Raw genomic sequence first — 27,870 nt, forward strand, 5'->3', positions numbered from 1 at the left:
GAATGCAACTCAGGAATGGCCAAATGGGATTGCTGCATAGGACAGCGTACAAGGGCTTAGTGGTCTGGAGCTTCCATGCCCTCTCTCGGTGCACCACCCTCCCAGTACCTCAATGTGTTCGCTACCCTGGAAGTTCTCAGAATCTTGTTGTTTAGGGGTTTTTGTGGAGATTTCATTCCATGGGCATGATCGATTAAATCCTTGGCCATTGGTGATTAACTTAATCCCAGCCCTTCTCCCCTTCCCAGAGGTCAGGGGGTGGGGTTGGCTGAAAGTTCCAACTCTCTATCACACCTGGGTCTTTCTGGTGACCAGCTCCCATCCTGAAGCTGTCTAGGCCTCCAGCCACAAGTTACCTCCTTAGCATACAAAAGACACTTTTATCACTGTGAATTCCAAGGGTTTTGGGAGCTGTGTACCAGGAACCTGTGTGTACCAGGGACAAAGACCAAATACCTCTTTTCCATTGTGCCGTGGTGGCTGTGACCAGTCTTTATGTAGAAGCAGAAACCACTAAGAATATTATAGTGATGATGGAACCGTAAAGTGCTTCAAAAAATATAATCCATGTAGGCCACTCAGTTTTCATAAAGATTAAGAATATATTTGTCATCTGTTATTTTTATTTCAAAGCATTTTCATCTTCAGAACAGAAAATTTTAATGTGAAGCATCATTTTTTGGGTCATTGAGTATGGAACACTGCAGCACATTTTTGGGCACATTGTAGGTACTCAGTAAATATTTCCTCAAGGTGAACTGATCTGTAATGTTTTATCCCTTCTCACAGGCACCCAATAAACGCTAAGAATTAAATAAGAACATGGCTAAAAATGTGTTAGAATTCTATTAGAATAGTAATCACTTAAAACTTTTTTGATTTCTCAGTTTCTTAAAGCCATCTGGACCTTATTCTAATTAAAAAACATTTATTTTTAAGGCTGAAAAAAATCAATTTTTTTGGTGGGTGTTTTTGATAATTTAATTTCAGACTATCATGGCATTCATTCTTGGCAAAAAAATTCAATTGTCCTGAAACTCTGCCAGTCTCTCATTGATTATTATAACCACTGCTTAGGGAAACATGGCATCTCATTTAAGCTTTTGACCTAACAAGGCAATTTTTATATACTGGTCAGAAAAATGTGTATGTTAATTTTGGTTCAAGATATGTAAACAAAGTCATAAGCAATGTAGAAAGTCAGAGGAAAAAAGACTTCTAAATTAGATGATTTTTAGCAGAAGACTATCCAACTGCCTGGAAGGCGTATTTTTTCAGCTGCTGTTTAATTTGTGAGTGAAATGAATATGCAAACTGAACATACTGCTTAATTGGTCTTTACAAGAGAGATCGATAATGAAGGAATGTTAATTGTTTCAGCTTTACAGCCGAGTCGGAAAAAGAGAAACAAGAGTGGATTGAAGCTGTGCAGCAATCGATAGCAGAAACTCTCTCTGATTATGAAGTAGCTGAGAAGATATGGTTCAACGAGTCCAACAGGAGCTGTGCAGATTGTAAAGCCCCGGATCCTGACTGGGCATCCATCAATCTCTGTGTTGTCATCTGTAAGAAGTGTGCAGGTAATTAGTGATAAGTTATGCTCATCACTGTTTGGTGGCAGATTGGCACTGAATGCTCTTTATTGTCATATATAATGTGTCCCAGCTGATGATTATGAAAAATGAAAACAGAGAAAGCTTATTCCATTTAAATCAAATTTAGAAATATAATCCTAAACTTTTCTTATGCATGACTTAGATATAAAAATTGATTTTTAAGCATGTAATCATTTTTTTGTGCCTACTTGTCCATGTATGGATTTTAAAAAGGCAATTGTTGAAGTTTTTAGATTTTAGGTGAATATGTTTCAGAATATACCCTGAATGCATTTGCTGTTTGTATGATTTTACATTTTTCCCAGTCGTGTTTTCTAGGACCTATTTTTCACATCAAGGCCATTCTGAGCTCTTAACTTGGTTCATCAGATCTGGTATCTCTTACAATGAGAATTTTTGTATACAAGCATTTTCCAGGCGTATCAAAGTTTGTGAAAGTAACCAGTATTATGACTGGTTTTCTTATGGCGATCTTACACTTTGCAGACTATGTGACAGTTCATTGTATTTAGGAGCTCAGTTATTCCAAGTGAGTGGAGGGAATGGACCCCAGTTTAGGTATGTGATTGTGGAGGTCTTGGAAAAAGCCACAACCTAAACTTAACTTCAGCTTTTCAGCTCCCCCAGGTACTGTGCTGGTCTTGGGAATTAAAAGGATGTATAAGGCATGACATTTCTTGCACAAATATGTAAATAGTAATTACAATAGAGTATGGTAAGGACTAGAGTAGACTTAAGTACAGGTTTCACTGAGAGAATACAGAGGAGCACCTGCCTCAACTGGAGCAAAGACAAGGACAGTTCCTACAAATCCTTAAGACTTTTCTAGAGCTCTATGCTACCATATTTCTCAACCTGCTAAGATGGACTTCCTCCTGAGCGAATTAGCAACATCAATAGTAACAAGAAAAAGCATCAGTTAATCCTCCTCTACTTTGTATTTTTTTTTTTTTTTTTTGAGGAAGATTAGCCCTGAGCTAACATCTGTTGCCAATCTCCCTCTTTTTGCTGAGGAGGACTGGCCCTGAGCCATATTTTTTCCCAACCTTTTCTTCTCACCAGTCTCACTGGAAGAGATAACTTTGTTGTCCAAGGCTGTTCTTTCTATTTATGCTTCCTTTCTTTCCTGTCTTCTTAGGATCCCCTCACTCATCATTTACTTACTCTATGTAAGTTGTTCGACTATGATTTCTTTTGTTTCAGCATATAAATGTGCATAAGTCTGTCCTGTTAACACCAGCTTTCTGAAAACCTAGCATTACCTTCTATGTATCATTCTCTCTCCCTTTTTGCTTTCATAGATGAGATACTTTCAAGAGTAGTAGACTGTGCAGGTTTTCTTCATTTCTTTAACTTCCTGGTTTTTCTTCAGCATCTTGTCACCAACCTCTTTTTCTCTCCAGTAAAAATGTTTTCACCCCATTTACCAATGTATTTTACCTCTCACTTTATGTGTGGTCAGTTCCTATCTTGATTGTCTTCTCTGCAGTATTGGTCAATCTGTCTCTCTGTGACTTCTCATCCTCTCTCAACTTCCAAGAGACATTGTCTCTTGGTGGGCTCTTACTACTGCGGTCATCCTTTTTCAGATTACTTTTCCTCTCCCACTCATAACATAGGTGTGCTCCCTTGGGTGACATCCTCAGCTCTCGCACTCTGATGTTCCTGAATGATGGTATTTATCATATGAATTCAACACTCATTTTTGAGCAGATGATTCTCACTCTGTTGGACACCATACTCTTATATCCATCTACTAGAATCTCTACTTGAATTTGCCCAAGATATTGCAAAGATAACATGTTACATATGGAGCTCTCATTGCTGCCAGGCTTATTTACATAAAACTGCACATTCTAATCTCGGTCAGAAGTAACACTGTCCATGCTACACTGAAGCCTAAAACCTGAGAGACCCTCTTGACCCTTCTCTTTCCTTAAAGCCCACCAATTCCCATCAGTTTTTATCTTCTCAGTATCTCTAAATTTGCCCTCTATTTTGTTTCTCTTCCTGGTGCCTCAATTCAGATTCTATTATGTATTTCTTAGGCTACTCCAGTGTTCCTTCCAGTTCTTCCTACATGCTTCTAAGTTTGACCCCTGTTGTCTTTAGGTCATCTTTATAAGTGCAAACCTGTGTGAATTCCTGCCAAGGGAATTCTAGGGCTTTGTGCTTTGAGTAGTTTCCAGCTCTCTCAAAGAAGGGAAGAAAGGAACCCCTTACCAATGTAGAGAGAGGGATGAGCTTTCATGCTCATAAGGCAACAGGTCCTTAAGATTAAGGATAATGTCTTTATACCTGTTTTCCTTCTCAGCTTGGAAAGCATCTGACACATGCCTGGGTACCCAGTAATGACTGAATGATGATTTATCCAACAGAATTAAAGTGATGATAATAGAATGCTGGGCTGTTATTCTCTTCCAGGCATAATAGCAGAATAAAGAATCTACTTCAGAGTTTTAAGTATACATTCATTAGAGTTGTAGCTAGGTTTTTTTTTTTGAGTAAACGGATAATATCTGTATTCACATACATATAATTTGCACAGACCTGTTATAAAATGTTTTCTTTCAGTTACTGAAAATTTCTAGTTACTTGCTGAACAATGAAAAATGATATAAACGTATGTATATGCACATATATATGCATATACACATACACACATACATGCACACACACTTTTAAAAGTGTAGTTTTATACCAGCGCACGGTGCTGATGAAGGTGATTGCTGTTATCTTCGTTGTGGTTGGTTATGATTTCTGTCTAATTACCACCACGACTCTACTCTAGGGTGGAAAGTACATATTAGTGTGTTTTAAGTTGAAAAGATGGATAAATACATGCATAGATGTACACATAATATACACCTTTTTTTAAAGGTAAAATACATTTACATTCAAATTAAAATAGAAATGCAATTGTTTTTGGATTTCAGGTCAACACAGATCTTTAGGACCAAAAGATTCCAAGGTTAGAAGTCTAAAAATGGATGCGAGCATTTGGAGCAATGAACTCATTGAGGTAAGTCCGATTTAACTATGGCGGTGGTTAGCAGAGGTCGGGGGAAGGTATGCAGTGGAGTGGCATGGGTTACTTCAGGGGCTCTTTGATAAAGTTCTCACACGTTATAAAGATGGCTTATAGCCTGTTAGATAGTGGTAACTTTCTACTTTCACCTTCAGAATGCTGCCTAAAGGAGATAATTATGTTAAAAATACAAAGTACAAGGAGCTTTAATAGTAATAACTATTAAAGCCTTGACAGCTTTTTTTTACGCCAGCATTTACTTTCTTTGTTTTTAACCCAGCATGGATAAAATGTTATAAATGTGAATGAAAACATTTGGCAAAATTTTCTATTCTCTCTCTTGGCTGCGCTCTGTCATTAACTGCGATCGTGTCTAACTTGCTGTCTCCCTTTTCCATTTTCTGCTTGGGTTTTAGTACTGTTCTCAACCAAATTAGCCCACCTACTTAGCCATTTTAAATGACTCTGTTTCAATTTGAGCTTCACAAAATAATAATGGTTTTGCTACAATTTGTGTTGCTTGCAATTTCTTTCTTAGCTAATCTTTTACCATTGTTAAGAGCAGCTAGACTGTATTTAAAATAGAAATAGTATCTGCTTTCACATTGCATCTTCCTGAAAGAGTTGGGTCTTTCTTGTGTTTTTGCGTATTTTATACTGCTATACTTTAATCTGTAATGTGAATCAGTTTTCTGCAGATTCGCAACTGATATGAACTATGTTTTATAATTTTTTGATGATTCAGCTTTTTATTGTCATTGGAAACAAAAGAGCAAATGACTTTTGGGCTGGTAATCTTAAAAAAGACGAGGAGTTACACATGGACTCGCCAGTAGAAAAGAGAAAAAACTTTATCACTCAGAAGTACAAAGAAGGAAGATTCAGAAAAACACTTTTGGCATCTCTCACCAAAGAAGAATTAAATAAGGTATCTAATAAAATAGACATGGATTTTAATGTCTTTTTAAATATGTCTGAAGGATTTTGAAAAGAAGTAAAAACTCTTTTAGTATTTGATGGAATTGTTTTATTTTATTTCCTTTTGTAAGATTGTGCCAGTGGTTTTCCCATCATTTCACTTACGGATTCATTATGAATAGTCGATAAACTCCATCCATAGCTGAAATTTCCAGCTAACTTAGGCCTACCCCATTATTCTTAAAACTTTGGCGACTTTTCCTAGAATACTGAACTAACTTCAGCTCTTACATTACTGACTCAGTGTCACCAAAATTAACATCATTTACTCAATTAATTTATTAGGATCATTGATTTGTTTGGTCCTGTTGATTTGAAGTGTTAATTGCCTTTGGCTGAGTGATTCTTTGTACTTCTTGTGACCATTTTTTGCTGCCCATTTGGTCTTCACCCTTTTGGCAAAGGATTTGTTAAGCATCCTGCCAGAAAATTTGAAAAGCAATTTTCTGTTTTTAAATTACTACTTTAGTTTCTTGTAAGTCAGGAAATTCTTCTACGTATAGATATTTAAAACATGTACTTTGATATGCCTATTGTTTTTATGCTTAGAGAATATATTTTTTCATGGTTCTCAGTTCTTTAGTATGCTTTTAATGCCAATGCTTATTGTATAAGGATCCCTAGGTAAGTAGCATTATGCTGAACATTTTGGAAAACAAAAAAATAAAGATTTTTTCCATACTTCCTAGAAATTATAAAATTTATACAATTATTTACATTTCTCTTCTCTTGGCTTAGTTCCCATCGACTAAGTTTTTCTTCTTTGTGCATCTTTTATATTAGAATTGGTTTTAAAGTAATGACACACAGTAAGTGCAGGATTTAGGATCCATACCTAAGGCTGGGGAGAGTCAGGGAGGTGGGATGGGGTAAGGAACCATATATTTATGTTGTGTAGGTAGGTATGGTACATATGGTTATGTAGGTAGGTATTAGGCTATTTAATTTTGTTTTGGGAGGTGTTTTCATGGGTACTAATTACATTATTAAAATAACTGACCAATTATACCAGATGTGTGGAATAATGATAACAGGGTATCATAAACCAAGGTTTATTATTTATTCTGTGCACCACAGGTCCATATATAAATAAGTAGTAAGTTGTGGATTTTGGGAAAGTAATTGCTGAGGTTGGAAAACCAGAGTATATCTTTCCCTAATAGTTTCTCTCTTTTTGCTGGTGATGGGAATCTTGTCAATGAGTAAATACTGATGTCCCCAAATGAGGTCCCGCGTGCCACACCACACACTTCACTTGAACTAAGACATTAGATAAGTTTTACATTAATTACTAGCAATTGCGTTCTTCCTAGGAATGTTTTAGGGAAATCTACCCATTAGGATTTACTTCCACATTGGGCTTCTTAAAAATGATACTCTTAAGTGTCAGTGAATAATTTTTACCAAAAATTACATTTATTTTATGGAATAAGTATTTTTAATCGAGATATAATTTACCTATAATGTTGTGTAAGTTTAAGTTGTTCAGTTGTCGATTTGATACATTTAGGTATTGCAGTATGATTACCACAGTAGCTATAGCTAACACCTCTATCACGTGACATAATTATTTCTTTTTTGTAGTGAGAACTTTTAAGATGTATGAGTGATTTTGAAGTATATAATACAGTATTGTTGACCACAATCACTATGCTGTGTGTTAGAGCTCCAAAACGTATTTATCCTCTAGTTGTAAGTTTGTACCCTTAAACAACATCTCCCCAATTTTTCCTCCCCACCCTAGCCCTTGGTAAGCACATTCTACTCTCTATTCCTACAACTTTGGCTTTTTTAGAGTCTACATGTAAATGATATCATACAATATTTGTCTTTCTCTGTCTGGCTAACCTCACTAAGCCTAATGCCTTCAAGGTCCATCCATGCTATCCCAAATGGTAGGATTTCCTTCTTTCTCATAGCTGAATAATATTCTGTTGTATATATCTATACCACATCTTCTTATCCAGGCATCAATTGATGGACCCTTAGATTGTTTCCATATCTTGCCTGCTGTGAATAATGCTGCCATAAACATGAGACTGTAGATATCTTTTTGATATCCTGTTTTCATTTCCTTTGAATATATACCCTGAAGTTGGATTGCTGGATCATATGGTAGTTGTATTTTTAATATTTTGAGGAACCTCTGTACTGTTTTACATAGTGGCTGAATCAATTTAGATTCCCAGTAGTGCATGAGAGTTGCCTTTTCTCCACGTCCTCACTAACACTTGTTATCTCTTGTCTTGTTGATAATAGCCGTTCTGACGTGTGTGAGGTAATATCTCATTGTGGTTTTGATTTGCATTTCCCTGATGATTAATGATGTTGAGTCTTTTCATGTACCTGTTGACCATTTGGATGTCTTCTTTGGAAAAATGTGTATTCAATTCCTCTGCCCCTTTCTTAATTGGATTGTTTGTTTTTTACTGTTGAGGTCTATGAGTTCTGTATATTTTTTGGATATTAGTCTCTCATCCAGTGTATGGTTTGTAAATATTTTCTCCCATCCTGTAGGTTGCTTTCTCATTTTGTTCGTCATTTCTTTTGCCTTGCAGAAGGTTTCTAATTTGATATAGTCCCACTTAGTGACTTTTTCTTTTGCTGCTTATGCCTTTGGTGTCATATCGAAAAAATCATTGCCAAGATCAATGTCAAGATACTTCTTTCCGATGTTTTTTTCTAGAAGTTTTAAGGTATCGAGTCTTATGTTTAATTCTTTAATCCATTTTGAGTTAATTTGTGTGTGTGGTGTAAGATAGGTGTCCAGTTTCATCTTTCTGTATGTGGTTATCCAGTTTCCCAACACTATTTGTTGAAGAGACTATCCTTTCCCCATTGAGTGTTCTTGGTGGATAGGTATTTATTGCACACACAGCAATTGCTGAGTTCTTTTTTAGGTGCTAGGGATACAATTGTAGTAAAAAGTAAATGTACTTCTTTTATTCCTGAGAGTCGTAGTCAAGTAGGGGAAACTGACCATAGACAGCTAGATTCCAATAAACACACTATAGCAAATACAGTGTGCTGTGATGGGAAACACTAGGGTGATGAGAGAGAAAGAGGAAACACACGTGATTAAATGAGGGCAGTCAAAGGCTTTTCCAGTGGAAGGATGTTAGCTGTTTATTTTCCAACACCCTTATTTTGCAGGTGAGGAAAACTAAGATCCAGGGAGGAGAACGGATTCACCTCGCAAATTAGTACGAAGTTAGGTACAAGAATTCAGGCTTCTTGATTCTAAAACAGAGGAAATTCTGGAGGTCAGCTAGACCATGGTAGAGAAAATAAGTACTTTTTTTAACAGTTCATGTCCCGGGCTGGAACTGTGAATGAGTCCTGGGACTTCCTGGCTGTACCTTCTGAGCCGCCTGTTAGTATATTTAATGAGCAATTATCCTGGAGTTGCAGTACAGAGGGCAAATTAACCAGTGATCTGTCTTGGTGCACCATGTCAGGAAGGAGATAAAGTGGTGAGTCCGAGGCTAGAAAGTCAGATGGAATCAAGGTGCCAAAATTAGTGTGTTTGGAAGCAAATGAGAAGGCAATAAAATGAGAAAACAGGAAGAAAGAATGAGAAGAGATGTGAAGGCAGCTTATTACTTCAAGGCAAAAAAAATAAAAAATAAAAAAAATCAGGTTCCAGCAATTCCTAGTATTTGTATAATGATGGTATATAACACAAGTGAGTGATGTTGTTTTATTGCCTCTTGCTTGCTCTTCCTCCTCCCCACCCATACTCCCACCCCTACAAAAGGAATAATCCTGAATTTACTTGGTGCTCATCTGTCAAAGATTCTACAGATCCTGATTACTAGAAAATACATACATACATACATACAATATTCATATGACAAAACATTTAGTGGATACTTCATTATTTTTTAATTTGTTTTTTATTGAGATAACATTGGTTTATAACATTATATAAATTCCAGGTGCACATCATTATATTTCAACTTCTGTATAGACTGCATCATGTTCACCACCAAAAGTCTAGTTTCCATCCATCACTCTCCTCCCACCTGCCTTCCCCTATGGTAATCTCCAATCTGTTCTGTGTATCTATGTGTTTGTTTGTTGTTTTTTATCTTCCATATCAGTGAAATCATAGGGTATTTGACTTTCTCCATCTGACTTATTTTGCTTAGCGTATTACTTTCAAGGTTCATCTATGTTGTTGCAAATGGCAGCAAGATTTCATCTTTTTTTTTTTTTGTAGCTGGGTAGTATTCCATTGTTTATGTATACCACATCTTTTTTATTCATTCATCTATTGGTGGGCACTTAGATTGTTTCCAAGTTGCGGCTATTGTGAATAATGCTGCAGTGAACATAGGGGTGCGTGAATCTTTTCAATACTTCATTATTACATTTGAAGTGTTTTGAATTATCTGAGCATCAGCCATTATCATAGTGTATAAGCATAAAACATGTCTTGCAAAGAAAATACGATGGATGGGAAAGTTTAGAACATCACAGCAATAAAACAATGATTTGAAATTTGGAGGTCTTGGGTTGTAATTTAAATTCATACGAAGCAGGCCTTTTGAGACTGTTGCTTAATTCAGGGCATAATTATTATTAGCTATCTTAGTTAAAAAGGAATACAGACTTCATCTTATAAATGATTAGCAGACGTTCACTCATCTTAATAGCTAGAATTGTATTTTCTTCTCTTGAAAGGTATATTTTCTTTTAACGAGCAGGCTCTGTGTGCTGCTGTAGTGAAGTCAGATGTTCTGGAAACGATGGCTTTGCTGTTCAGTGGAGCAGATGTCATGTGTGCAACTGGAGACCCTGTGCATAGCACCCCCTATCTGCTGGCCAAGAAGGCTGGACAGAGTCTGCAAATGGAATTTCTCCACCATAACAAATTCTCAGGTTAGTCTTTATCCCGGCATGACCCTGCTCTCCTCTGCCATATCCCTAAAAGGAGTGAAGCACACATCTGTTCATTTCTCAAATAAGAAACATCGTCAGAATGAAAAAAAAGGTGATGACTAAAAAGATGGAACATGCTTAAGACTATGTTTTATTTTATTTCAAGAAAAAGTTTGGGAAATAAATCTTATGTTTCTTTAATCTTATAACTGGAAGATTAAAATAGTTAATCCCACATAATCATTTTTACCAAAATTAAATCTGATTTTCATATATGAATAATAAACACAACTTAAGTGCTTATTTGCAAATTGTATGCCAAGTGCAATAAACATCTCTGTGTATTTGTTCTGTGGCATATTTGAGGTAGTTTTTCTTTTAGATCAAAACTCTCATACATATTCATAAGCAAAGGGAAAATTGTTTGCATTTTATATTTCAAATGTATTATTTGTGTAATTGTTCTAGATTTCCCTCAACATGACGTTCATTCTGAAGGTGGATTAAGTCAAGAGTCCTGTCAGTCCATGTTCCTCTGTGACTTTCTGTATCAGGCCCCTTCTGCTGCTTCTAAACTCTCTTCAGAGAAAAAACTGCTTGAAGGTATCTTTTCTGCTCCATTTAGATTTTGTTATCCGATAAAACTTTATTTCATTATCAAAACTATTAGGTTTAAATTTTGATGTTTTTTCCCTTAAGGTGTTGAATTGGATCTTGCAGTAGAGAAATATTTTTTGAGGATTTATAAATGCTTCCAGGCACAGATATTATTTCACGCGGTGCATCAGGGACTTACCACTGGGTTGGAATGCTGAATGGATTCTCAACAGGATTCACTGATGTCTACCTTAGGGCCAGCCAATTCTGCTTCAGGATTTAAGGGTTGTTCCAAAGAAATGTGAAACTCAGCCCCTTCCCTTAGGACAGCCATCCTAACTGGGGAGATAATATAGATAAATGGCAGCACATAGGAAGAACTGACAAGTTTCCAGGACATATTCTATCAGCATACTAGGTGATATGAAGTAGTTCATTTTGTTCTGATTATAAGTGTGTGTGTGTGTGTGTGTGTGTGTCTGTGTAAGTAAAATAAAGCTTAAGCGTGGGTTCAGAAAAATAATGGGAATTAATTTGATTTAACAAGCTATTCTAGGTTTGAGGACTTATCTGAGCAGAGTCACAATAGCCATTTATCCATCTATCCATCCAGCTCTTTGTGTCAGGCATTTACTAGGCATTAGGAATACAAAAATGAGTAAGACACAGGCCTCATGCTCTTGTTATAGACATGTGAACTAATTTTAAAAATATAGGCAGAAAAATATAATGAGATCTGTCTTACTGGAACAAAGAGAATTTAAGAGAAATTAAGCTGTACAGGGCAATTGATGGTGGGCGTTCAGGGACTCAGGACCCTCATATTAATTTCCTAGGTAGTATAATCCAGCTGTATTACTCAAAGGAAAGATAGGATGAAAAACTCACTTTAGAGCGCTAATCCTGATCCTTATACCTTGGAAGTGATTATTTCAGTAAAAACACTTTATTTCCAACAAAAAAATTATATCTCTAATCAGAATTATATTGGGACTAACTATACTTAGATAGATTTTCCTGGAAACAGTGGCTGTCCTTTAGTGAGCATGTACTATGTGTAAGGCATTGCTTTAGGTACTTTACATATGTTAATTGTAATCCTCATGCAAACACTGCAAGATAGTTGATATTATGCAGATTTTCACATGAGAAATAGAGGAGCTCAGCTTGAAGCAGAATTTTACATCTAATTTGTATTATAGTTGTTATTGTAACAGTTTGGCCTTAGTTAAAATGTAATAGCTGAGTGACACTAGGATGGCGGAGCATTTTTATCCTTTGAGTGTAGATATTTTTGGTTCTTTCAGCAATTGGTTTTGATATCTTCATTTATTCAACCTAACCAATAATAAGTGACAGATTTTACAGAGATTTTCTCATCTTCTCTTGCTCCTTATCAGTATTTAACCCTTAAGTAGTCAAAAGTTGACTGATCAGAAGGAGGGAAAAAGTAACTGAATAATCTGTGAATTGACTATAGCAATTATTAAGGGGCTGGCACTGTGGCCTAGTTGTTAAGTGTGACGTGCTCTGCTTAGCGGCCCTGCTTTGGTTCCCGGGCGCAGACCTACGCTACTCATCGGTAGCCATGCTGTGGTGGCAACCCACATATAAATAGAAGAAGGCTGGCACAGATGTTAGCTCAGGGCAAATCTTCCTCAGCAAAAAAACAACAAACAATTATTAAAATAATTGAATAATAAGACAATTAATATACTCATAAATAAGTTTACAAGGTTTCTGGAATGTTTCTTCTAAATAGTAGGAGATCCTAGCCCCATCCTTCAAACCACTTATAAAAAGAGGAAATAGGGAATTTGAAATATAAGATTTTCTTCCTAAAGCTTTTCAATATATCATAAACACTCTGCAGGCTTAAAATAAGCTTTTATTTACTTTTTGGCAATTGTGGTTATAATATTTATTTACTTACTAGTTTGTTTTAGTATTTCCTTGAAATGGATTGTTTTTGTTAATCACTTGAGGACTGAATTGATGTTTTAAACTTGTAACTAAATCATTCTTTTATCTTTTATAAATTAACTATGGATTTTTTTTTGTTAAAACTTATTTCAAAAACCAGAAACTGGTGCATTCTTGTGTATGTAATTTAATTAGGGATGTTTTCTCATTTTGGAAGATGCTATTTTAAGTAATATGAAGTTGAATGTCTGTACTTTGGCTATGCAGCTCACAGATATGATTTCATCAAAAAATAATCTCCTTGCAAGACACTCTTTGAGGGTCCTCATTTCTTTTTGTCAGCAAGGTCTATCATTTCAAACTCAGAACAGAGTGTGAATCAGTTGGCTGCTCCCCATCTCCACTCATATCATCGTAGCCCCAGCCACCACCATGTCCTGCCAGGGCTGTAATACCTACCTTAGTTGTCTGCCAATATCTTTCTTCTAAAGATAGCTTCCCTCTAAAACCATTCTCTAAAAAGTAGACTTAACAATCTATAAAAATGTAAGTCAGATCATCTATTTCCAGTGCTCAAGTATATTCAGCTGCTTCCCATTCTAGACTCCAGCCCTGCTCCTTATTATGACCTAAAAGACCTTCTCATATCTTCCCCCTGTCATCTCATCTCTTTCCTCCCTGTGCTACATGCCTAACCACACTGGTTTCCTCTCTCTTCCTGCAACATGCTGTGTTCCTTTCTGCCTCTTCTGGACCTCTGTGGTCACTGTTCACTCTGCAGGGAGAGTGCTTCCCTCAGTCTGACTCCTTCTCATCTTTCCGGGATCAGTTCAGTGCTACCTAGTTGGAGAGATCTCTTTGGAGCCCTACAAAAGTGTGCTCCCACCACTGCTCTCCTCTTTCATACTGTGCTGCTTGTTTCCCTCACAGTACTTACCACGTGAAGATGATCCCTCCTTCACTGCTTTGTTTTTCTTTCCCTCTGGAGTGGAAGCTCAATGAGGCATCAGCATTTTCTGGCTTAGTGAGGATTATCAAATCTTTGGTACCTAAAACAGTGTCAAAACATAGTAGTCACATGATAAATACTTATTGAATAAATGACCATATCTCTAATTGTATTGCTACCATTGTACAAGTGTGAGTGACTTGTTAGTATTTTGTTTTGGCCTGCATATGAAAATACTGAATAGAACATATTTGGTTCAGAAAGAGCCGATGTAAAAATGAAGAAGAAAAAGTTGAACTACCGAGAAACATCAAGTTCTGGTGATTTTTTCTTTTTTCCTTTTCTCCCTCAAGATTCTCTAGTGTTGTTACTCCTATTGAGCACCAGCTTTATGAAAAAAAATGAATTATTTGGAAAGATTTAGAGATTAAAGTGTGGTTGGCACCTTTGCCTCTGAACAGCAAGCACCTGGACTGCACCACTCTATCAGTGCTTGTCAGTACGGCCGTAGAGCAAAATGATTAGAAACAAAGAAAAAAGTCAAGGAATAAAATGCATGCAGTCCTTCAGAGAGTTACAGAGGTTTCAGATTGTCAGCTCAGGTTTTTAAGATTTGAAGTTCTTCTAGCCTCTGGTTATGAAGACTGATCTGTATTTTTCTTTTTCTTCTCAATTTAGTGTTCCTGAAAAGAAAGACGGACAGCTCTTGTTAAACCTAAGTATAGAGCTGAGTAACAGCATCCTGGTCTTGTTTTCTGTTTTCTCCCTGCAACCATATTTTTTCTGCTTGATATCTTACCTTGATTTGCTGGCAGAGTGTTTGATTTTTAAAAAGAAAGTGGTTGATATGGTTTACTTGTAATTCCTATCATCTGTTTATATTTAATTTCATAGATTAGAATTGAGGGATTTTGAAGATCTTTTTTCCCCCTAAATGCCTAGATTGTATACTTTAAAAATCTTTCTCCAAGCCTAAAACACATTTATTTTAAATGAAAAGGATTCCTAGGGTGTATTTCTATTTTCAGTGGACGCTGAATACCATCAGTTGAGGAAATTCTTCATCAGGAAATAACTTCATGGTTTCAAAAAATAGTAGTTTCGCCGTAACTGTCTCAGATTTATTGTGCATGTGCGTATTAGAAAGTATGACCCCTGCTCTACTCTAGTACATTTTACAAGTGGACATACATGCTTCACACACACAGCAGACACAGAGAGGCACTGTGTGAAGTCATTAAGAGGGTAGCTTCTGAAGCTGACTGCCTGGGTTCTACCCCTGGCTCTGATGCTAAGTACTTGTGTGATCTTGGGAAAGTCAATTAACTGTTTGCAGCTGTGGACGAGGTACAACAAAGGGGGATGTAATAATAGAATTGACCTAGTAGATTGGTCTGAGGATTCAATGAGTTAATGGATGTAAAATGTGTAGCAGAGTGCAGGGCACATGAATATGATGAGGGGATGCAGAGGAGGAGCAGAGGGGCTGTTCGTATACACAGCTGCTTCTGGTTTCCAGTTAGCCTTTGAGTTTAGGTATATCCTCCAGGCTGTAGCTGACGACCAAGGTACCCAACTATAGTACCCATATCACTTCATAGTAGTATTTCAATAGGTCACCTCTGGAGTCCTTTACCTCTGTTTGAGTGAGTTCCAGCAGTGTTTTTCTTCCCTGATGTAAAAGCATCGAGATTGAATAGAAGGAACGAACAACTCATTCAGCCAGTCCAGCCACGGTACACATTACCTCTTGTCTATGAAACAGCTTGTGTCCTGAGCGTTACCCAGTCTGTGGCCCAAGTTTTATTTCTGGTGGACATCTTCTGGTAGCTAATTAACAGTAAGACTTCTGTAGCAGAGAGGGTGTCACAAAGGGTATCGACATTTCTCAAAGTCAGAGTTAGGAGAGCATGTCTGAATTGGCTTAAGCAGACAAATGCAATTGAGCATAATTTTGTTAAAGGTTTTCATTGCTTCCCAAGTGAACAGGGATGTCAAGATTTCCTGTCATAGCTTTGTTATTATAAATCCTCCAAGGTAATATCTGTGCCTGCCTTGTCTGACCTCTGGCACATTTTTCACTTATAAAAATGACTAATCAAGGGTTATAGTGGTGATAATGCTGCAGGACTAAATCTCAAGCCATATTTCTAAGTTAAGGTGAATTTGCACTCACCTTTTTAAAGAGATTTGTCATTTGTTTCCCATTAGAATTTACATAACTAGGTTCTGCGTTTACATTTATTTCAGGCATCACGCATTTGGCACTTTTTGTTTAAGACCTTCCAATGGCTCCCACTTGTCTACTGAGAAAGGAGCTAAGTTCTGAACACCTGTCATGTGAGACTCCTGGGGCCTGGCCTCTGCTGCGAGCCTGCAGTCTCCTCGTTCTTTCCCATTTCCTAACTTCACGTGTAATCTCATTCTCTGGCCAAATAGGTTTTAGGCAGTTTCCCCTTTCTGTGACTTTCCTCACGTTGTTCTTTCCCAGAATTATGGAATGATTGTGGTTCAGAATGCATTTTTTGCTACTTTAGAAACATGCCTTTGCAGTCATACACGACTATTTCAAAAGCTGTATTTTTCCATGAAAATTTTCTTTATTTTATGATAAGATTTTTTCTTATCACTCGAGTCTGAGGGTGGCTTCCCTCCATGAAAGATTCTATAAAGGGATCTCCTGATGGTTATTATTCCAAACACACTCCTCTTAGATTGGATTACAAACTGTCTCAGGACAGGGGGTTGAATTTCCTAATCTGTGCCAGTGATTATCTATGTACTGAATAAATGTACCTTTTTTGCTTTATTCTTTATGAAGGTTATTCAGATGTTTCAAAATTATTTCATAAGTCCAATTGATTCATGCTTTCACTTTTCTTTTTCTTAGATTTTAGAAATAGTCATTAGCAATAGTTATTTAAAAATTATGGCCTTTTGTGATTTTCATCTAGTTGTGCAAGGTATACAGTGTGACTCAGGATTTGAGGGCCCTGGAACAATGTGTCACCTTCTAGTAAAAATTGATTGGGTCTCTGTGAACTTTCTTTTCCCGTACCCATAAACACATTCTTTGTGCTGCTTTCTTCTGCCAGTTATGCCCCCATGTTCCCTTTGGCAGTCTGTTTCTCAGAATACGGGGACCGGACAGCTCTCAGTGTTTCTACCCTTTGAGTGCTTCTCCTCATGATGGTTTTTGAGGCTAAACACATCATCTTGTTTTCTTTCTTCTTCTTCTGACCACCACCCCCTCCTATGATAAAGGGAAATTTAAAGAGTAACATCATATATATTTTCTTTTAACTTTTTACTTTTAATTATTTTAACATAATTTCAAATATATAGAAAAGTTGCTAGTGCAAAGAATTCTCATATTCCTTTCACCCAGCCATCCCAAATATTAACGTCTTACATTTGCTTTATCCTCTTTGTTTCTGTGTCTGTGTGCATGTATATACACACATACGTATGTGTGCGTATATGCATATTTTCAGAATTACTGAGGAGTGAGTCACAGATTTGATGACCCTTTAGTCCTAAGTACCTCTGTGTGTATTTCTTAAAAAGAAAGGCGTTCTCTGAAGTAACCACAGCAGAGTGATCAAAATTAGGAAATTATCTGATCTACAGACTTTATTCATTATATCTGTATTTATAGACCTTGTTTTTTAGCCTTAATGTCTATAGATCCAATGTATATTTTAAATGCAATGTTGAGGGTTGCTTATATAATTTAATTCTTAGCAGTAACTTATAATTTGTTTATATGGTCTCTAGAGTCCAGAAACAGGATGGGGAGGTGATAATTAAGAAGTAATTCCTTTTATCTAGGGAAACAAATTTTCACATAATCTTTCCTTCCTATCTTTACTTTTTCGAAACATTTGAGTTTTTAATATTTTACCCTACTCATTCAAAGAGTTATTGGCAAACTGTAGACTTTGAATTACATCATTAAAACCCATAGAAAATAACAAATCTTTCAGAATTTAATTTTCACATTAATGTCTTTCAGTAGGAAACGGGTAATTTTTTTGTTTTTTTATTAGCAAGGTTCGTTGTTTTTGTTTTTTAAAGTGAGAATTAAAAAGGAGTGATGAGGATTAATAACAAATTTTGGCAATGCAAATGCAGATTATATAAAATCATTGTGTCTGGTTGGTGTTCATCCCTGTTGTTTGACCTCTTTTGTGTTTACATTTTCAGTGCCAAAGATGCAGTTGGGAAATAAGCTAAATGCAAGGAGTAACATGGGTACTTTTGGAATGTATAATAATATAAAACCCACTAGAAGACTGAAGTAGTAAACACATACCTTATATTTGCACACAATTTTCAGAATTCAATAGGAATCAAACAAACCTGAACAGAGCTATATCTGAAATGACAGCTTCTTCTCAGCTCCATTGTCTTCCATCAGACTCCACTTTAGCAAATAAGCATTGCATCTTTTTGGAAACGACTCCGAACTTTATTTTCACAATTAGAATCGATAAAGCATACACAGCCTTTAGGAAGTAGTTGCTGACTTCCGTTATTAAGTACTCAATTAAATTGTAGTAATTAATAACTTCTTCCCCCCTTTATCATTTCCATAGTCAGTAACAATCATCTTTAGCCTGTTTCATTTTTTCCAATATTTTTTCATGTTTATTGACCATTGTTTATTTTCATGGCTGCCTTAGCTTAAATGTCCTCTTAACCTGTATAATTTATTGTACTTTCCAAAATGATAACCTCATCTTATACATCTTATAGTTGATGCATTAGCAGAGTTTGACTCAGTGTATACATTTAAAGTAATGTTAATTCCAAGATTATATTTTTGTGGTTGAGCCTTAATTTATATGTAGTTCTTTGACCCTTTCTGTTACTCTTGTTCATTAACCCTGGACCAGTTCCTATTCTGGCTCATCACCCCTCTTCTACCTTTATGTGTATCCCTATTGTGGTTTCAGAAGCATTCTTGCCACCCTCCAGAATTACTTCTTTCTTTTCAAATTCTCTTCTACCTGTGCTAGGACTATCAGATAATAGTTTGGCCAACCTTTTCCATCCATTTTCACTGCTTCTGCTTCTAAACCTTTGAGATTGCTGAGAATTGCTGGTTAGGGAACCAAGCCTTTTGGATTAGCAACAAATTCTTTTCTTTTTTGTTTTTTAACATAATCTGGATGCAACACATTAATTGATGATCTTTATAAAGAATTTTTATGTCTAATTTTTATTTTACCAAAGCCATACATACATATAGTTTTAATGGAAACAGATATTTGTCCTTGTTTTTTCATTCTTAGACATTATCCATGTGTCTGATAAATTTTCTCATCTATTCTTTTTCTCTTTTCTTAGAAGAAAGTTGGGTAGATGTTGAACCCATAAGGATCTTATATTATCTTTTTTCTCTCTCTTGTTTTACTTTTGGAAGAGTTCCTTTTCTAAGCTTTCTCTTATTTTTTAATTTAAAAATTTATGATGTATTTTTATTAAAATTATTTTTTGTTCCTAATTTTTCTCTTTAGAGCATCCTGTTCTTGTTTATGGCTGCAGTATCTTTCCTTAACAGTCTGATATTAATCATAGTTTTCAAAATGTATTATTATTTTGTCTTTGAGCTCTGTCTTTCATACTGGAAGCTTTCATTTAAATATTTGGGATCAGTTGTCAGAAGACTCCACTAGTCTCTTGCTGAGTACTGGCATGGGGTGTTGGTTATCATTGGCTCCAGCATTTTGGATATTAATGTGGGGAGGTAACTAGGAGTTCTGTAGAATGTCATGTAAACACTTTGTTTCCAGAATGGCACCTTACCTACAGGCAACGCTTGAGTCTGTCTCCTAGTTTAGAATCTGGCTGGTCCAGTTTCTCTGGAGTAAAGGACCCAACTTCCACATGAGTGAGGAGTGATTGTTGCTTAGCTGCTTAGCACAGGGTAGAAAATAATATCTGGACTTAACTGCCTTTGTATAATCAACTTGGTTCAGTTCTACTTCTTATCCTACACTTCCTAAAGTATTAGTCTCTCTGAGACTTTCTGGAAGTATGTACGTAGAACATTGCTTATTTCTTGTTGACTTCTTTTGCATATCTGAAGGTGCCAGCTTTTGCCTGTCAGACAAATCAGTTGTTTCCTGTGTACTCTGAGTCTCTTTGATTTTCTTTGTCCTTTTGAGTTTATACTTTCTATCTACAATGTCATTATTTTGGAATTTTGAGAGGGAATGGAGATGCATACATGGATCCATACTCCTATGGTTAAAAGGAATTCCATTTATGATTCTTCTATTGATTCTTTAACACATTTCTTATCTTTGGATTTCTCTTAATGTTGGCAACCTCATCTGAGCCATTTCCATGCTCAATAACTTGACTTCCTAATAAATGAAAATAATAATTTCAGCAAACTTTCCCTAGGCTAAGCAATGTGGTGATTCTTGAGACTAGAAAATAGAGTCCTTGTTCTCAAGTAGCTTAGAGCATTTCTGGATAAATGAGCAAATCTAAATTGTTATATTGTTAAAATATTGCATTTATATTTAAAAATAGCATTTTAAATTGTTATATTGAATGGAAATTATTCTAATAAAATGGTAGAATGTATTTGAACAGCCGTATATAGAGTCACTTTTCTATGTGCTTTACATGTGTTGCATCGTTTAATCACCACCAAGATCCTGTGAGTCAGATGCTTTTCTTATCTCCTTTTACAGATTAAGAACCTGAGGAGCAGAATGGTTAATTTTGTTTTCAAGGGTACTTACTTAGTGACGGAGGCATTATTAGAACCCAGAGTCTTTGATTTCCAATTCTACCTTCTTAGGGTCCACATAGAGCTAAGGATGCCACAGGAAAATACTTAAGTTGGCCTGGGGAGAGGAATAGAGGGTTGGAGAAGAGCCTAGGAGAGGTTGTGCCTACATCCAGTCTTGGAGAAATTGGGTTAGCTGAGTGGAATGCCATTATAGTTAAATAATCTTACCTCAATATCTAATGGTATCTTTCTAGTTCTTCTCTTTATTTTCTCTGTTCTTGAGAAAGAAAATGTTCATCGTCAGTCCAGTTTGGCAAACATTTTTTGAGTGCCATTTTGCTTAACCATGGCTCATGCCTTCATTTGAGCTTATGGTAGCCTTTCCTGTATGACATAGGTTATTGATCTATCCTGACTGGTTTCACTTCTTATCCCCATTTAGTCTTCAATATGCTGCAACTTGGCTTCTTTCAGAGAAATCTCATTAGTGGGCAGTTACCTCCTTATTACAAAGACCAACAGATATATTTCAGCCCTCATTTTATTAGATCTCTTTGCTATATTTGATAGTGGTAATTACTCCTTTTTGAAATGCTCTACACTTTTTCTGTTTTATACACTGTCTCTTCTCATTTTCTTCATTGCTTTCCTGGACCCTTCTACATTTGTTAGTCCTTACAATTTTAAGTTTTCTGAGATTTTATACTTGGTTACTTTTTAATTTTAATCACTACCTGTATTGTAAAGACTTTCTAGTTATCAAGACCTTTTTTTTTGCCCAAGATGCAAATCCACAGGGTGATCTGCCTAATAAATATTTCTATTTGGCTTTCCAGTTGGTATTTCTAGTTCAGTGTGTCTCAGAAGAAACTTGTATTACATGCATTAAAACTCTTTCTACTTTATTTTCTTTTAAATAAAAATAAGCATTGCTGCCCACCATGTAATCAAAGCTAAAAACGATACAACCGTTAATAAGTTCTCCCTTCCTCCCTGCATCCGATCAATATACGTTTTATCTCTTTAAAACACTCACATTCATGTGTGCATTTCTCTCTTCTCTCTCTACCTTCTTTCTTTCCTTTATCCCTATTACCACTGTCCATCTTTTAGTCGTCTTCATCTCTCAATTAGCCTTCCGTTGGCAGTGTCCCACCTGGTCTCCTGCATCTAGCATCACCTTCTCAAATCCGTTTTTCACTGTAAGCAGAGTGTGTAAATTCAAATCTGATTATATTCTTCTGCTGAAACCATTTCAATGGCTCACCATCAACTATAAAATCAAAGCTCAGCACTTCTGTGAAAAGGGCCAAATGCTAAATATTTTAGGCTTTGTGGGCCCAATGGTCTCTGCTGTAACTCCTCTCTGCTCTTGTAGCAAGAAAGCAGCCACAGACAATCCATAAACCAATGGATGTGGCTGTGTTTTAATAAAAGTTTATTTATAAAAACAGGTGATGATCTGCATTTGGCCTACAGGCCATAGTGTGCTCACCCCTTAGAGATGACTTTTAAATCCCCTAAACAAGGCATTAAGGCACTGCAGGTCTGATCGCTCTTCCTCTGCGTAAACACCTACCTAACCTCAACCACAGTCTTGTTTTTTTTCCTCCTAATAGTGTGTACAAACATCAGTCTTTGCTGTTTCAGAGTTGTTTTGCAGCAGTCACTTTATGGATCTGCCTGCTTTCTAGTCATCAGTGTCATAGTTATTTTTGTCTTGTACTTCCTTTGTTACTAGATTATAAATTTTTTGAGAGTAGAGAATGTGACAGCTTTTTATTCTGTATAGCAGTAGCATGCTCTTTAGACAAAATAGGAAATTAATAAATTTACTTATTTGAATGCAGTCACTTTTTAAAACATGTATTTTTAAAAAATGTACATTTATTATATCGTTCAATTCATTATTTTTTTTTAACTTTTAGAGACTAATAAGAAGTGGTGTGTTTTGGAAGGAGGCTTCTTGAGTTACTATGAAAATGATAAGTCTACCACACCTAATGGCACTATTAATATCAATGAAGTTATCTGCCTGGCTGTACACAAAGAGGACTTCTATTTAAATACTGGGTAGGTCTATCACCAGGCAGGTACGAGATGAAAGTATTTTCTAATATTGATCATACCAGGTAATAGGTGTTTTGTTATCATTTCAGTTCTTCACTTACTTCTTGTGGAATGGTTTAATGGTTTCTCGAAGCCTACTCATTTTGCAGCTTCTGAATGTTCCTTAGGGAATTCACTAAAAAGTAGGAAAATTAAAATATTAAGTAATATGAAAGGTTAATATGTTTGCATCTAATTTTAAGTAAATTTATAACATTCCATTCCTAAATACGTAGTCTAATAATTTTTATGATTTGTTCATTATTTAAAATAGTGGACTAATGACAAAATTTATGCATTCATTAAATGTATCATGGTTAAAACAGATGACAAACGAAAATGTTCAGTGATGACTTGTTCACATTAAAATAAAATATTAATATATTTAACAGCATATTAAAATACTAAATTCCTTAAAGATCTACTTTGCATTTTAATGGCTCAAAAAAGTTGCAATTAAAGAGTAAGCATTATTTATTTAACATATTTGACTGGCAAAGTAGTTTAATAGAATTTCTATGAGAACTTTTGAATATATCATCTTTGTTGTGAAAGTTTCTTATCACATTTTGTAATTAATGAAAGTATGTAAATACTAAAATCTGCAAAAATCAGTTTTATAAGGATATAGTATTTTAATAAAAATTTTATATGAGAAAGGGAAGAGATTTGCAAGGCTATGTTATTTATATAAATTACGTAAAACATTGCTGTTATTACATAATGATTAATATATACTAGTTGAAATGATTGTTGTTTTCTAGTAAATCTAATTTGATTTTTTAAGTGAACAAACATGATTTAGTTGATTTCTTTTTGTTTTAATCTTAATAGTGCTTTTATTCTAAATGAATAATCAGTTTAATATGGCTTACTGTGGAATGTGAAAATAAGTGCATTCTATGTATTAAGTTGCTTAATTAGTAAATAAAATACAATTTAATTAATATTAGTTTATGTCAGCATATAATCATATTCAACAATAAAACATTATTGATAGAATATTACAGATACAAGTAGATGTGCAGGAGAAAGCATCTGCAATGCGATGTGGTGAAGACATAATTGTAGCTGGATTCCGAATTGCCTTAAATAGCAAATTATAGAGTTTGAACTCAGTAATGTGGCCCCTGAGGAGTTATCCAGATTTGTATGTTAGGAAGAAAGCTGGCTGAAGTGCTAAGGAAAAGATCGGAGGAAGACAGACCATAATTACTGAGAGTTTAGCTAGAGGAAGAAATAATTAAAAACAGTAGGTTGGGAGAATCTTCAGATTGAACTCATAAGATTAAATGTCTGACTGGATGAAGAGCTGATGTTAAGGGGGAGAATAAATTAAACTCCAAGGTTTTAAGCTTGTTTATGAGGTAGATGGTGATGCCTCTTAACTGGAACATGAAGTAGATACAACAGGTTTGAGATAAAAAAGAGAAAGAAGGAAGATGACTTTGATATGAGGTATTTTGAGTTTTTTAGGTAATGGCAGCATGCATACTTAGTATGTTCCCAGGAATAGTGGGAACTGTGGATGAGGAACCCTGGGAAGAATTCAGGACATGGGGTGTTACTCTAATTTAATCTATAGTAAGGAGATGAAATTGGGACAAGATGAAATGGTGGAAGGAAAATTTGTGAGGTGAGATAAGAGGGCTAATTAGAGAACTGTTTGGACGATATTTACTTTGAACAGTTTGTCAGAGTAAATCAAGAAGGAGTGGTCCGAGAGGGAAGAGGAGACAGAAGAGAGCCCTTTGCCACATCAGCCAGCTGATGAGTGTCTTGGGCATCGACAAAATCATGCAGTAGAGTGATTAATCAGAAGAATATTCCTTTTTTCTGATTCAGTGTGTTCCATTTAACTCATTTGAATAAAATATAAACCATCAACAGAAAAATATGATAGGTAGGTAGGTAGATATATTTCACAGCATTCTCCAGTTTTCAAAAGGAATTTAATTAAAAACTTGACCTTTGTGTTATTTTTTTTAATAAAAGCCATACGTAACCAGTGGTGTTTTTTCATTCATGTGTGCTCTAGGCCCATCTTTACCTTTGAGATTTATTTACCCTCAGAACGTGCATTTTTGTTTGGAGCTGAAACACCTCAAGCTCAAAGAAAATGGACAGAGGCAATAGCCAAGGTATTTAAATATTGCATTGTCATCCCAAATCCAGAGAAGATTCTTAATTTAGGGTCTATGGTTGAGTTTCAGAGGTCCATGAAAATTTTATACAAGATTCTGGGAAGAATGTCCATATTTCATTAGATTTTCATAGGTCGTAGCCAAAAGAGATTAAGAACTACTTTCCTAGAGCCTTAAGCAGAAAAGAATTAGGGTAGGACCTTGAAGAAATCGTTCTTCAAATTAAGGCCACGTTTTGATGATTAAAATCTTTCCAGTCTTGTAGAGTCATTTCTGGCTATGTCTTTTTATAGGTAGTTATCTTGTTCATGGTAGTACACAAAGGGGAAACGAACAGATTGAGTAAAAGATACAAATGGAGACAAACATTGAAGGTTGACATTTTGAAAAATGTCCAAATCAACAAAGAGAATGTCTTCCTATTTCGATTCTCTATATATCAACAAAAGTGGTTTAAGATGCTGTCATTTGAAAATGCAAGTTTAAATAAATGTTTTGAAATTTGGGTTACTTGGAAATGTTTAAAATAGAAAAACAAAGATAATTTTTCCACCTTCCCTCATATCTGTAGCTATAGAAGGGATTTCCTATTTTCACTGTCTTTATTACTTTTCTGTATTTGTTTTAACAGCATTTTGTTCCCTTTGTTGCTGAAAACTTAACAGAAGCTGACTATGATTTGATTGGTCAACTCTACTACAAAGACTGCCATGCTCTGGATCAGTGGAGAAAAGGCTGGTTTGCTATGGACAAATCTAGTTTGCGTTTTTGCCTTCAAATGCAAGAAGTTCAGGAAGATAGAATGCACTTAAGAAGGCTACAAGAGCTAAGTAAGATTTTCTTTCTCATCTTATATTTTGGACACAATTTTTTTATTGCATATGGTAATGGTAGCTAATACATAAAATTATGATGGCTCACTCCAAAACATATGAGTAAGTAATATTAATAATTGTGTCTTTATAGATATTTAGTGTAATGTTTTTAAAAAATATGTTCATGCTTTTCTTCTTTTCCTCCAGCAATCAGCACAATGGTTCAAAATGGGGAAAAAATGGATGTCTTGCTCTTGGTAGAAAAAGGGAGGTAAGTGCACTTTTGCTTTTTATTCTTTATTGCAATTACTCTAGAGAGCGGAATATTTTGGTTATCTTCTTGGAGTAGAACCCATTATTTTATAGCTTCTTGGAAATTTTCTGAATTGTGTGTGTGTGTATGTGTATATATATATATATATATATATGTACTCTTCAGTAGAAAGAGTACACCAATGAAACTTGCTTATTTTTATATTTATTATGACAAACTCAGTGTGATCAACTATTGTAGTTTTCTATTGACCCAGGTCCCTTTGGGACATTCACATTTAAGTATTTGGAAGCACTTTGGTAGTTGTAAATTTATTTTCAGTGTGGTTATAAGATGAGTATAAATAATATCCTGAGTCATTTATATATGTGTGTCATGCATATAGCTAAAACTTGATTTCTCAAATTTATTCACTTTCTAAATAAATAATAAGCATCTACTGTGCATCAGATACTGATACAGGCTTTGGGGATACAGTGTTGAATAAAACAGATGTGGTCCCTGCTCTCATGAAGCATGTACACTAGTGGAGGAAACAGAATATAAGCAGACAAAAAAACAGTTATGTAGTATTGTGTCCATCTATTTTAAATGCTTGAAATAAAATGAGGTAAAGAGAGAGCTGATGGAGCAGTATTCTGTTTTGGATAGCGTGGTTGGAGAAGGTATCTTTGTCAGAGACCAGCGTAAAGTGAAGGAGCAAACCGTGCAAGAGTCTGGATAGAGTGTTCCAGGCACAAGGTCAAGGGTATTTTGGAAGACTCTAAAAATTCATTATACCTGGCATGTTCAAGGTCTGCGAGGAAGCTGCTTATGGCTGGGGAGATTTGAATGAGTGAAATAGTGGGAAGAAGTGATTTCAGAGATACCCCTGGGCCTGATCATATAGGGCCTTACAGGTCATGATATGTAAAGATTTGAATTTTATTCTAATCATGATAAGAAGCTGCTCAGTTTGAGAGCCAGGAAGTAGAGTGACCTGATTTATGTTTTTAAAGGACTACTCTGCTTCTAGATGTATAAGCTTTTGGGAGACAAGAGAGAGTGAAAGTGAGTGTCCCTGTAGGATGTTGCTGCAGAGCCAGGCAAGAGATAATTTATCTGATAATATACCATTGAGGCGTGGTTGGACATATTGTAAAGGTAGAGGCAAGAGGATCTGTTGATGGGTTAGAGGAGTGTAAGAGTCAAGGATGACTCCAAAGTTTTTGGCCTGAGCAATTACATGAATTACATTACAGCAATTACATGATAGTGCTGTTTTTTCGGATAACAAATCCAGGAGAGTAGAGGTAGGATATTAGTAAGTTTGGGGTAGTAGATCAAACATTTGGTTTTGGAAATGATAACTTTGAGACGTCTGTTTGATAGCAAAGTGGAGCTGGTAAGTGGGCATTTGGGTATACAAGTCTTGGAGTAAGTGGAGAGGTTGCAGTAGAGATAGAGGTTTGAGCATACTGGTCAAGCATATTGATGTTATTTAGCCAACAAGCTGGATAGATTCACTTAGAGAAAGAGTGTAGATAGACTTGAGGATGTAGCCTCTAGGACTCCAATATTTAGAGGTCAGGAAGAGAAGGAGAATCTAGAGAAAGAGCCTAGGAAGAAGTAGCTAAGGTCAAATCACAACAATTAGGAAGATATAGTCTCTTGAACAAATTATTTTTTTCTTTATTTCTTGTCATTTGCTTCAAAATCCCTTAATTACACTGTTTCAGAATGTTTGGCTTTACAAGAGGTCAAGATCATTTTCAAAAAAACATAGTATAAAAGATTGCTGAATTAGCCTTCCCTCTAAGTTT

The 27,870-nt window shown here is 35.7% G+C and overlaps 1 protein-coding gene across 5 annotated transcripts in view; it reads left to right on the plus strand.

The window, feature by feature from the left end:
* Nucleotides 1-27,870, plus strand: part of ARAP2 (ArfGAP with RhoGAP domain, ankyrin repeat and PH domain 2) — a 174,509-nt gene that overhangs the window by 66,832 nt on the left and 79,807 nt on the right. For all 5 annotated transcript variants that reach the window (XM_046656447.1, XM_046656451.1, XM_046656450.1 and 2 more), the window contains 9 exons: nt 1,381-1,580; nt 4,553-4,638; nt 5,390-5,572; nt 10,332-10,506; nt 10,975-11,109; nt 22,655-22,799; nt 24,874-24,976; nt 25,611-25,809; nt 26,002-26,065. In XM_046656447.1, the coding sequence (XP_046512403.1) occupies nt 1,381-1,580; nt 4,553-4,638; nt 5,390-5,572; nt 10,332-10,506; nt 10,975-11,109; nt 22,655-22,799; nt 24,874-24,976; nt 25,611-25,809; nt 26,002-26,065 (1,290 nt within the window). The remainder of the gene's footprint in view (nt 1-1,380; nt 1,581-4,552; nt 4,639-5,389; nt 5,573-10,331; nt 10,507-10,974; nt 11,110-22,654; nt 22,800-24,873; nt 24,977-25,610; nt 25,810-26,001; nt 26,066-27,870) is intronic.

Source organism: Equus quagga, chromosome 3 (assembly GCF_021613505.1).
Source record: "Equus quagga isolate Etosha38 chromosome 3, UCLA_HA_Equagga_1.0, whole genome shotgun sequence".
Lineage (NCBI taxonomy): Eukaryota > Metazoa > Chordata > Mammalia > Perissodactyla > Equidae > Equus > Equus quagga.